At 37.1% G+C, this 13,461-nt stretch overlaps 1 protein-coding gene across 1 annotated transcript; it reads left to right on the forward strand.

Moving 5' to 3' along the window:
* Positions 1 to 1,323: 1,323 nt before the first annotated feature.
* On the forward strand, positions 1,324 to 2,907 carry LOC139123792 (tripartite motif-containing protein 2-like). Its single transcript, XM_070689945.1, has 2 exons — positions 1,324 to 1,834; positions 1,943 to 2,907. Exons 1-2 carry the CDS (start codon positions 1,324 to 1,326, stop codon positions 2,905 to 2,907), a joined length of 1,476 nt encoding a protein of 491 aa, XP_070546046.1.
* Positions 2,908 to 13,461: the final 10,554 nt, after the last annotated feature.

A 13,461-nucleotide genomic window follows, 5' to 3' on the forward strand; every position in this document is an offset into this window, starting at 1 on the left:
TCAGGTCTACGTAGAGCCATATCAAAATCAAGTAAAATACTTGAAATACAAATTGTAAATGGATATGATTATTCTAAAGTGAGTCCAAAAGAATGACCGGATATAAAAACTTTCACGTGCAATTTTTTTTTATTCAGATGGTTGTCCTGGACAAGTCCCCCGTTCATCATCAACAGTCACCCGTTTTGCAGCGCCTCACAAAAATCTGCCCTCCCCGCAAAATAATGGTACAGACCGGGACAGCTCCTTTGCATAACAACTGGCTTACCATCGTCCGCTCTCACGAATCCCATTACTTGGCACTAACTACCTGATTTTGGGGTGCATCCAGCTGCCCGGTCAAAAGACATTGGCAAGCGAAGATGCTGCCTTAGCAGATCCCAACCGATTTTAAGTAATTTTTTTTCAAATAAAAAGAGGTAAACAAAATTCTTTCAAATCTACAAATGCAAATTATGTAAATTTAACAAAATTTGGCAGATGAAATTACGAATCAAATTATCACAATATTTAAACCTCAGTAAATATCGTATATTGCACGTTTCATACCTGAAACCTGGACTAAAAATAACAATTTCTGTCAGTGACTCCAATACGAATACGAAAACGAATACGAAAACGAATACGAAAATAACTTCAGCATCGTGTTTGAGGTTGGTTTTAATACTGACACGTCACCTATGCAAAATGGCTACTGCTTCTGAACGCAATGTTTTGGAAGAAATCGGTGAAGAGTTCCTGTGTTGTACCATCTGTCTGGAGCAGTTCAAGTCTCCTAAAATTCTACCATGTCTGCATACATTCTGTGAGCAGTGTTTAGTCACACTGGTTGAGAAGACTGGATCTCTAAACTGTCCAGAATGTCGACAGCAATATCAGCTTCCTGTTGGAGGAGTGCCAGCGATAAAAGGCAACTTCTTTATGAGCAATCTGGTTGAGATATTCAATCAACGACTGGAGTCTATGCAGGGAACTGAGATCAAATGTACAGGTTGCCAAGAGAATACGGCCACTCACAGGTGTGTGGAGTGCAGATACTATCTATGTGACATCTGTGTTAAGACGCATAGAAGCCTACCATTAACACAGACACATCAACTGATGACCATTGGAGAATATGAAACAGCAAAATCGACCAGTACTGTGGCAGTTCAAGCAGTGGAATATTGCCGTGTCCACACTGAGAACAAAATTGAATTCTACTGTGAAACCTGTCAGGTACCTGTCTGTACAAACTGCACCATAGTCAAACACCGCATACCAGAACATGTACACAGAGACTTGAAAGATGCAGCAGATGAGTATCTTACAGAATTGAAAGCCATGGTCGACAAATTGAAAGTGAAAGAACAGGAAGTTGAAAAGAACAAAACCATGGCCAAGCAGTTACACACTGATCTTACAGAGCAGTGCAGCAGAGAAGAAAGGAAGGTGAGAATGAAAGCAGAAGAAATCATCCAGAAAATAAAGAGAGAAGAGCAGAGACTGATAGATGAACTGAAAACCAATTACAAAATGAAAATTAAAAGAGCGGCTGCTGATATCGATGAGATGGAATTAAAACATGGTAATATTAAGAGTGCAGGCAATTACATAGAGACACTGATGCATCATGGGAATGCTGCGCAACTTCTCTCCACAGAAGGTGACGTAGGAACTCGTTTCAAGCAACTGGTTACCATAGAAACTACAGCAAAGATTGAACATGATGACTTCATATTCATACCACATGATGAATTCTCTGAGCATGGAATTCTGGGAATTCTTGAATCTCAATATGACTTTGAAATATCAAAGTGTACAGTTGAAAACATTCCAAAACAACTCCTGAAAGGTGACTCTGCAGACCTACTGATCACAACCAGAGATTCTACAGGAAAACAAGTCATCCCAAAACAACATGTGAAAGCCAAGGTAAGAAAACCTGATGCATCATGGGAAGACATCAATGTAGATGACAACAGAGATGGTACACACAGAGTTACAGTGGCTGGACAATTGGATGGAAAATATCAAGTTACCATGACAATAGGAGATCAACCAATACCAGGCTGTCCTGTCATCATACCTGTCATCAAAGGATTGGTGAAGACCATTGGCAGAGTAGGAACTGCTCAGGGACAGTACAACCAACCCCAGAGTGTGGCCATAAACAAAGACAGAGACATTGTCACTGCTGACACAGACAATCATAGATTGCAGATAACCACCCGAGAGGGAAGATTTAAGAAAATTTTGAAATTTAAACAGTTTAAGCAGTCTTTCACACCACGTGATATAGCTATATCAAGTGATAATACATACTACAGTTTAGATGACAACAATAATCAAGTAGTTGTCAGTGATGAGAATGGACATGTCATCAGATGCTTTGGACAAAAAGAGCTGAAAGATCCATGTTGTATTGGGATCAGTCCTGTAGATGGCAATGTCTATGTGACAGATGATAGTGGGGATTGTGTCAGGGTTTATACACGACATGGCAAATACCTTAGGTCATTTGGATCGAAAGGTAAAGGTCAAGGGCAATTCAACAGACTCTGGGGTGTAGTCATAGCAACTACTGGAATGGTATTTGTAGCAGACTACAATAACAAGCGTATCCAGGTATTCAATGCACAAGACCAGTATTTGTATTCCTTTAATTGTACGAGTTGGACCGGTAAGATGAGATACCCCCATGGAATAGCAATTGAAAATGATAAATATATCTATGTTACTACTGGTAGCTATCCTGAACCTAGTAGTCTACTGAAGTTTGAGATTAATGGTAAGTTTGTTTGCCGCATTGATAGTGATAGGGATGGGCTGAACTGTCCCACTGGTATAGCACTGACAGATGATGTACCTTGCAGGGTGGTTGTAGCCGATACAGACAACGACTGCATCAAAGTGTTTGTACAGTGATTAACATCACAATTAATCGTACCAGACTGTGTTTTGTGAATGGCATTGGTCAAATCCAAAGACAATGATCCATTGACTTTTTGATGTTCATGATTTCCTTTCTTTACTTTACTTTACGAAGGTATCAGTTATTTTGATGTCAGGGACTTTATTCAATATATTTATTTGAAGAAGAATTTGCAGATAATCATGAGTTTTAATAGTTTTTTAACATTCTATGTGTACACAGGAGGGACTGTGTTGTGTAGAATGTTTTTTCATTCTATCCTTTCAGACTTGTATGGAAAGACAATTTTTCACATTGATAACTATATTCAAGACATTCATTTAAAGAACTTTTTTCATATTAGCATTAGTTTTCAATACTTTGTAATGTGTGTGCAGATTGGTTTCCTGTCTATGCTTTGGGAATTTATATGTAATGATAATCTTTCATGTTGATTACTATATTCAAGATGTAAAATCTAATTTGAACTGAAAATGCTGCCATGTTACATGTAAGCACTACTTGTATGCAAGGTGGTTTGTATCATTAAAATAAACTTTCATTGACTTTGAAAATGTGGCCTTTTCTTGTTATGAATTATATAAGTAACTGGTTATAGTAACCGCATTGTTTCTCAACCATTCCATAAATAAGAGCATAAGATTGTACAAATTAACAATCATTGGACATGAAATTTTAGTCAAAGTTTACTAAAGGGCCAGTAACTCTATCTTTTGGTGATTTTTTCATTATCTTTATATTTGTATGTCAATTGCTAGTTCTTCTTCTTCTCATAAAAGAATGTTCGAACACCCACATAGCTGCGATATGTGTAAAATGTACTGTTATTGTTTGCATTTGAATTCTAGTCCAGACCAGAAGTCACTCCTCAACAATAACAACGCAGTTGTACTGATGTACAAGTTATGGCTCTTGTATAGGACAGATCAACTGATTTTAAAAACAACTTTAAAAGGTGCATGCACACAAACAGTGTTTGTATTGATCACTAGCAGCCTAGGGAGTCGTTAATGTTAAGGTTTGGTATACAGGAAATTCCCAATGAGAAGAAACATTTTTTGTTGGTCTCGAAGGCTGTGTGTGTTCACAAATCAAACCACATGTGGTTGTGAAAGAGGTGATACAGAGAGAGTAAAACAAGTATGCGAATGTTTTTTCAATGTAGATTTCAACAGAACCAAACTGATCAGCGCTGGCATCAATAGAGTAACCTAAATTGGTGCCCTAACTTCGATAACGATGTAAGAATATTGAAATATCACAGAAGGTTATCCCTTGTCAATTAAGCTTTTTTCATGACCACAGGTGGTTGTAGTCACTCCATGGCTTGGCCAATTATGAATGATCCAAACAGTTACCCTTGTATGTCTGTGATAACAGTGGGCTCTATCACTGCTGCCTTGATGAACCCAGCAGTGACGGTGGATGCACATTTCATGAATTAGTTTAATCCTTTGGGTAAGCTCTGCATGTAGGTTAGCTGTGAATATGCTGGCGATGCTGTGGTGTGTTGTTCGCACTTGAATCAGAGGTCATTGCCACAGTATCGCTACAAGCCACCGCAACGGTTCTTTGGTCATTTATTGCGACAATGGTCATTTATTGCGACAGTGATTGGTGCCGTTGATCTTGCAAAATAATGAAATATGCTAATGTTTTAATAAATCAACCCGTACAGGCCTGCTTTCACATTGACGCGAATAAGTTAGAGAGAAACTCTTGATGACGCATGGAAAAATAGTTGAAAATACACGTTCTTGTTAAAATTGACCTAGTTAGTAGCTGTAGTAGATCAGTAGTAGATACTGATCAAGCATGTACTGGTTGATTTATTGGCAGACAAGGATCCATGTAGCCGACAACGACATTCATTCTAATATATGCAAAATGCAAAGGTTTCACAAGCTGTCATCCAACTTTCAGTCAAAGTGCAAAGCTTTCATGTCTGCCCTTTCCAGACTTTCGGAACTAACTATGCACCCTCTCCCCGTATCAATTTACGGGGTTGCTTACGAACTTTTATATCTAACTGTGAATCCCCTGTAACAATCTATGGGCATACTTACAAACTTTGATATCTAACCATGAACACCCCCACGATTCAACTTACAGACTTACTTACTTACAAACTTAAAGATCTAAAGATGCACCGCCGTTAATGTTCTGTATTATTTTATAGCTGTAACCGTCCAAGAAGCTAAGTCGCACTGTATTTGGAATCAGAATACTAGCAATGTTACAAACTTTCAGAGGTCACTCCCCCTGTATCAACTTACCAACTTACTTACGAACTTACTTACTCAGATCTAACTTTGCACATCTTCCCGTATCAAGTTACGGACTTAGAGACCTTCAGATCTAACTATGCATCCCCCTTTATTGGTTTTCGGTCTTTCTTACTTACGAAATTGGAGATCTTACTGTGTGCACCTCTGTGTAAACTTACAGACTAAGCTTACGAATTTTCATTTAAACTATGATTCCCCGTATCAGGGTACAGATTTATTTGCCTACGAACTTGCTGTCAGTATACAGTCCGATATTATTTAACGGCTGTAACCGTTTAAGAAGCTAAGTCGTACTGTTCTTAGATGTAGCATGACAAGCAATGTTACAGACTTTCAGAGTTTTCTGTGCCCCCATCAAATTACGGACTTACTAACTTACAAATTTTTGTATCTACCTAATGCTCCTACTCTGTGTGCTCTCAGCACTTTTAAATGACCTTAATGATATTAGTATAGTGTTACACACTAAATTTTCTTTGGCTTATTGATATTGTTTTTGTAATTTCGGAATCTGTACAAAGGTCAATGAACGAGACGGCTGAACTTTCCAAGTCTGTGTAAGGGTTAATGATCATTACGAATTTCCTTCATCTTGGTTAAAACTCCGTTGTCAGGGACATTCAATGTATTTGCGTCATTGATACCTAAGTATCAAGGATACAGGTAGAAACTTGTACTAGTGACATCTATTGTCAAGGCAGTTGAGTGAATTCGTATCATCAATACCAGACAGGACCCTGGGACGATTACATGAGGGAAATGTTGTATAACGATGATGTCACTTATGCAGATTATGTAAAATTTTATATGATCAATGTCCTATCAGAGAAAGTTTAGTAATGTATTTCTTGAAGGGAAGAATATTTTAATTATTTGAACCAATCAAGAAATACTAGTCGATTAGCGATTGGAGGCTTAACTAATTTAATCTAATTAGGATGCTACAATTTCTTTTAAAAAAAGGGATAATCACCCTCTATGGTCAGTCGGAGATAGCTGGGCATCTGATGTGTAAACTTTACACTTCGGTAATAAACCACCATCATTGATATCCAACAACTCTGTGAGTCTCTACTCTGTCAAAGATCTCGAAGTACCTCTCAGCAGTGAGTACACTCCCCAGACCGGCGAGAAAAGACTATAACACTTGGTGGAGATATCCGACGGGTAACAAGCAAGCTCACATCAGTATATGACAACTCATTATGGACATTACCTGACGATGGCCGACCAAAAACCGGCAGCCGACTACAATGACGACGACCCATGACCCGATAACGACAAAATGATGCTCGGAATTCGACTACGAGATATAAGACTCCGGTAAGAACCGATTCTGTGAAACATGAAAGACACTTACAGCTCAACAAATAACTTAAGGGAGCAGACGACGTTCGAAAAATGTCAACTTCGAGGAACGACTTAGAACAACTAAGAACAGCGATGATGTGGCCACGAAATGGGATAACTAATCAGCATGAACCGGACGGCGAAGACCGATAGGACGCGCACATCACCGGCCTCTTCAGTGAAGACATCCGTGAGTAACGTATCGACGTTCGAAGCATCAATCAAGGACTCTATGCATGATATAACTGACTAACTTTCGATGAACTCTAAGCAAACGATTCGCACGAAGACTCATGATGTATATTGTATTTTACGGTTATGGTTCAATTATTGAAATGCCTCCGATCTCTTCTTTGATGGAACAGTTAAAAAGTGTGTAATAACTTATAAGGTAAGAGATATCATTTCCGGCGTTTAGCCGATTGTAATACATGTATGATTGGAATTCATGACAGATTATCTTTGCTTTACGTTATCAAAGAGCGCTTTCTATCGTATAGCAAATTTACAAACGTTTTTGACTTTTGAAGCATGAGAAATTTCGATATTAAGTCATTGGTTGAAGGATTCAACTGTATATACGTTATGAGGCCGGCTTAGCAGCATGAATGTTTGTGTGTAGTGTAATCCTACCTGCTGAATTAACTTGGATTTCTTTGGTTGTAATTCGCCAATTACTTTTATCATTCATATGTTTAATGTTTTATTGAATTCAGATGCGAAACGTATTTCTGTAATTGATGCATTGCCTGTGTAAACGGTACTTGAAAAAAAGAATAATGTCTTGGTATTTTTGAGTTTATTTAGAAGCCGAGTTTAAGAGATTTAAAGGGAATTTTATACAGTCACGACGAGTAAAAGTGACTCTTTGTGTACGAAGTTATGGAGAAACTTCATGTAAGATAAAGATTTTATATGTGTTATTTTTATTGTGAGGATGCACTTGTTGAAGCATCGACGTACAGCAGCTAAGACATTATTGATTTGAGTCTTGTTTATACAGAAAACGATGTGTATTGTGAGTGGTAATTATTTGATGGTTTAATGAATACTTACCTCGAGAAATTATTTTGTATTGAATTTGCTATTTTGCGTTCAGTAAATAGCTTTCCAAAAAGAGGGAAGAGAGAAATTGAGAACTTTTCGCCCCCGCAAGATATGCCGCAAGAAGGGAGCAGCACGAGGTTAAAAGGACGGGAATAGTTTAAGCTGTCATCTTCTCTGAAACTATGAATTAAGAAATCGGCGATAAAACCCAATCCGCCTCCAATAACGATTTTATTTTTGTGACTGTAGTTGATAACGTTTTGATAAGCCGGTATCGAAATGGTAAATGACATGTATTTGGTAAAGTGAAAGGGTTGTTCCATAAAGAAAATACATGGAAATATGCTGAGAACCTGAAAGATACTTTTGTCGGAACTTCTTAAGAGAATCCTGTAAAAATAGCAGACAAACCCGTAATAGCCAGGTATGTTAGACAAGTTAACTTTACCTTGGGTGGCCTCGGAACTGTGGTCAGGTGAATGAGTGAAAAGAAGTTGACTTCGCGTGAATCGTTGTGTGTTTATTTGTGAAAATGGAGCGCTCCAGTTTGACCGAGTGTATGGATGTAATGACCCAATTCCTTGACCCTGCGAGTTACATAACACTTCTTGTTGTTTGGATTCAGATCTAAAATTAGCAATACCTCGACTGTTTACAATCAGGGTGTTGACTTCAAGGTGTGTACCGTTGACTCAGGTCAGACATAGGCTCGCCTATTGTCAGTTAAATAAGTTCAACCTTGAAAATATTATATCAGTTTCAGTAGTTGTTTTTTTTCCCTTTCGAAATGGATGAAAGTCTTGAACCGAATGCCTCGATTGAATTACTTCCTCGACCCCTCCATTAAGAAAGAATAGGTAATTAACTTCAGTCTCTTAAGTTACTTTATTACTTTCATGATATATATTCAGTCTTATTCTATATGTATGTATACCATCTATATTTTAGCCTTGACATGTATTTTATGGGTTTTATTATTTTTGAATTATGTTGTATGTTATCCAAACATTTAATCGATTATGTATTTTTGTATTGCATTTATTCACTTTATCTAATAATATTTACTTGTATGTTAAATTGTTTTAGTATACTCGAATGCGGGACGCATTCCTTGAAATGAGGGGAGTGTTACAGACTAAATTTTCTCTGGCTTATTGATATTGTTTTTGTAATTTCGGAATCTGTACGAAGGTCAATGAACGAGACGGCTGAACTTTCCAAGTCTGTGTAAGGGTTAATGATCATTACGAATTTTCCTTCATCTTGGTTAAAACTCCGTTGTCAGGGACATCATCAATGTATTTGCGTCATTGATACCTAAGTATCAAGGATACAGGTAGAAACTTGTACTAGTGACATCTATTGTCAAGGCAGTAGATGAGTGATTCGTATCATCATACCAGACAGGACCCTGGGACGATTACATGAGGGAAATGTTGTATAACGATGATGTCACTTATGCAGATTATGTAAAATTTTATATGATCAATGTCCTATCAGAGAAAGTTTAGTAATGTATTTCTTGAAGGGAAGAATATTTTAATTATTTGAACCAATCAAGAAATACTAGTCGATTAGCGATTGGAGGCTTAACTAATTTAATCTGATTAGGATGCTACAATTTCTTTTAAAAAAAGGGATAATCACCCTCTATGGTCAGTCGGAGATAGCTGGGCATCTGATGTGTAAACTTTACACTTCGGTAATAAACCACCATCATTGATATCCAACAACTCTGTGAGTCTCTACTCTGTCAAAGATCTCGAAGTACCTCTCAGCAGTGAGTACGCTCCCCAGGCCGGTGAGAAAAGACTATAACAATAGCTTGGTAAGCTAATTCAAGCACCACTGGCAGCATGCCTAATTTCACGATTCAAGTTCCACAGTTGAACTAGAAACTGATGCATTTTCACCTCAAATTTACGTTATAGATTGTGATAAAGCACCGTTGGGACTGAAACATTGCTCACATTATCATCATTGTTTGCGCAAAAATAAGGGTTTTATCTCTAATGGCGAGCTTATAGTTTTATGTGCATAATTAATGAGGTATGGGTTGATATAAGGATCAAAAGTAAGTTACAACCTCGAATTTAGGATGTGCATTTTGGTCCCATACTGGCCATTGTTCAATAGACACCAGCCCTCATCGACTCTTACATAGGATAAAAGATAGCCATGGCATAGCTGTAGAGGTGTAGGGCAGATCAAAGGTCATAAACAATTCTGAAAAATAATACTTTATAAATCCTCTTCTCAAAATTGACATGGCTTAAGACCTTGATGTTTGCACTGTGGCAACCTGGTCGTATGGTCTTCAAAGTAAGTGTACTGAATTTTGATCGCTAAATTTTTATGCCAATGAGGACAATTTTAAAGCATAATTGGAGAAGGTCGCAAAAGGAAGGGTCTAAATATTATTAGGGGATGGTCACCATTTGTTGCGCAGGAAAACTGGGGAGGATCACTTTTTCCTTGCGAACACTTGTGAAGTCATGATTTCATGGGCAGCATCATTTTGAAAAGCGCCAGCCCTCCCTCCCTCCCTGTGATTTCTATCCAGTCCCTTACTGTACTAGCCTAGGCCCCTGCATGTATAATTACGTAGGTACGTAGTACGTCCGTCCGTCCGTACATACATACATACATACATGCATAACTTACATACGTACATACATACATACTACATACATACATACATACATACATACATGCATACATGACGTACATCCGTACATCCGTACATACGTACGTACGTATGTACGTACATACATACATACATACATACATACATACAACATACAATCCATACTACATACATACATACATACATACATACATACATAATACAACATACATCCATACTCATACTACATACATACATACATACATACATACATACATACATACATACATACGTACATACGTACATACGTACATACGTACGTACGTACGTACGTACGTACGTACATACATACATACATACATACATACATACATACATACATACATACATACATACATACATACATACATACATACATACATACATACATACATACATACATACATACGTAAAAGAATTATGACAGGAAAAACTGTATTGCTGAATTTTAATGAAAAGGAAAATTTCTCATTTAAACCACTGTCTCCACTAAAACATTTAGACATAACAGCATAGAGGTATTAAAGTATGATTACAGGGAAGTCAGTAATGGGGTTGTTGTATTTGTTATATGCTGATAAAATCGAAGAACACTCATGAATTTGGTGTTGCTATTATGTGCGTTCATACTGATAACGTTGCAAATGCATGTCACTGAAGACGACACTTATTTGGTATCAGTAGGTGTGAGTTTATCAAATATTGAGTAATGAATAAAATGCTTCACGCCTTCCTTCATTTGAGGTAGAACTTTCATCGGGCGACAGATATTCTGACACTTAACTTTTTACAATTTTCTCCTGATCTACCACTTGTGGGGGCTCATTTTAAAAGTACTGGATTAAGAAAAATTTCCACCATCTTAGTTTACCAAAGTAGAAATTTTTATTTTTCCTCATAGAGTTTATACTGGGATGGCAGCCATTTTGAATTTCAACTATTGGTAAAGGTTAAGTAATTTGTGTCTTTTGTACAAAACTTTGCATGGTGATGCCTGATTTTACTCTTGATATGTTGAAAGTTTCAGTGGTGGAAGTACCGTATAAGCAATAAAGTTTAAATATTTTACTGTCAAGATGCATACTACCTATATCAGTTCTCATCATACCATGTATCAATCAGTTTTCAAGAGGTCATGAATTTAGACCTTGAAATTTTGATTTGTTGGCTGAAAGGTGCCTAGGAACAAAGTCTAGGGTTTTAGCCTATTTCATTAGTATATAACAACATAAACAGCACAAATAACCAGAGGATCAAGTTCTCTGCGATATTGTGATTTAAACTACTACTAAATGATATTGTCGCTTGTGAAGTTTGGGAATAACTTTCAGTTAATGATATTATTCCCATATGAGTGGGCATTACACTGAGCATATAGTGTCATTATATCTGCCGTGTATGAATAACACTTGATATTGGTGGAGTCATTCTCAATGCCTGTGCAATTCAACAATTATTTTCATAGTCTCAGCGGGCAAAAATGTTGTTACAATTGTCCGTTTGCGCCTGCTGCTGGCTTCTTCTGCAAAAACTATGTGACAATAAATCGTTAAAAGTTCATGAAAAAACTTTATACAGCTATTCAAAAATGAATTTCCAAAGCGTGTGCTTGTGGAATATATTTTCCACATCTAAGGAATGGTTAACAAAATTTTTAGTGGACAAATATACCTGGAGTATTTTCAAATCACTGACTTCAGCTTCCTTGGTTAGAATTCTTCCAACACCTGAGAGAAAGAGGAAAAAATTATGAATTAAAATTCACAATTTTTCAGTACAGGGTATGTAGAGTGCATAGTGGCAGTTCTATGTAAATTGACACTTTGGTTTTGGCTTTGGTTTTGGTCTTTCTTCTGTTGCATCTTTCTCTTCTTATGAACGATATCATAATATAATTCGTAACTTTACATGAATAACTTTTAGTCTGGAAGAAAAATTATGAAAAGCAAGTTTTATAATAAAAAATGTAGAAGTAGACTGGCATTTAAGAGATTATTTAAGATTGCAATGGCGAAGATGGTTTTAAGGTGAATGGAAATTACTACATCCGAGTAAAAATAAATTTGCATACTGGCATCTTTGCTTTTTGTAAAGTTTTAACATGAGGAAAACTTTTCTCAGTCAGTGTAATCTTTCACTTAAAAATTCATAAATATTTAGGTCACTTCAATAACGTGTGACTATTTCTTCTATATAGGGGCCTAGTCTTTATCACTGGATAATAAGTTGAGGCAAAAAAATAAATTACACAATAGAAATTCAGAGCCATCCAGAACACAGAACTGAAACTGACAAAAAGAAATAAAAACTAAAAACGAGGCAATCAGAACAAAATAAAATGTAAAAAAGAACAAGTAACATAAAAATCAGTTTCTGTGATAAACTTCTGAATAAAAAGTCTTGAAAATTGTCATGTTAAAGTACCTTCTTGATTCCTAGTATGTCTGTCAGGTATCTACCCCCTAGAGTTCTGTGTACAGATTCAATGAAGGTTCTATACAAAAGCTAAAAGGCCGCCATACAAGAGCCCTGGGCATACGTGTGTAACCTTCAACACAATTCTTGTGAAAATGATGTCTGAACTGTGTCAAAAGTAAGTAAACACATTCAATGAAATGGATCGTATGATCAAGAAGTAGGTCATCAAGAACTCCCTATGTTAGTGTACAGTGCAGTAATTTGCACCAGTTCAAAACATTCACCATCATTGGTCACATAACAAACTGAACTATATCTGCAATACTGAGGTTCCCTATTTGCTAACAGCTCTGTACCTGTCTTAAGTTGGTTTACTGACACACCTATGCAAAATGGCTGCTGCTTCTGAACGCAAAGTTTTGGAAGAAATTGGTGAAGAGTTCCTGTGTTCTACCATTTGTCTGGAGCAGTTCAAGTCTCCTAAAGTTCTACCATGTCTGCATACATTCTGTGAGCAGTGTTTAGTCTCACTAGTTGAGAAGACTGGATCTCTTAACTGTCCAGAATGTCGACAGCAATATCAGCTTCCAGTTGGAGGAGTGCCAGCGATAAAAGGCAACTTCTTTATGAGCAATCTGATTGAGATATTCAAGCAACGACTGGAATCATGCAGGGAACTGAGATCAAATGTACAGGTTGTCAAGAGAATACGGCAACTCACAGGTGTGTGGAGTGCAGATATTATCTATGCACTTCTGTGTTAAGACACACAGAAGCCT

This window comes from Ptychodera flava, assembly GCF_041260155.1.
Source record: "Ptychodera flava strain L36383 chromosome 23 unlocalized genomic scaffold, AS_Pfla_20210202 Scaffold_23__1_contigs__length_28996876_pilon, whole genome shotgun sequence".
In the NCBI taxonomy this organism is placed as follows: Eukaryota; Metazoa; Hemichordata; class Enteropneusta; family Ptychoderidae; genus Ptychodera; species Ptychodera flava.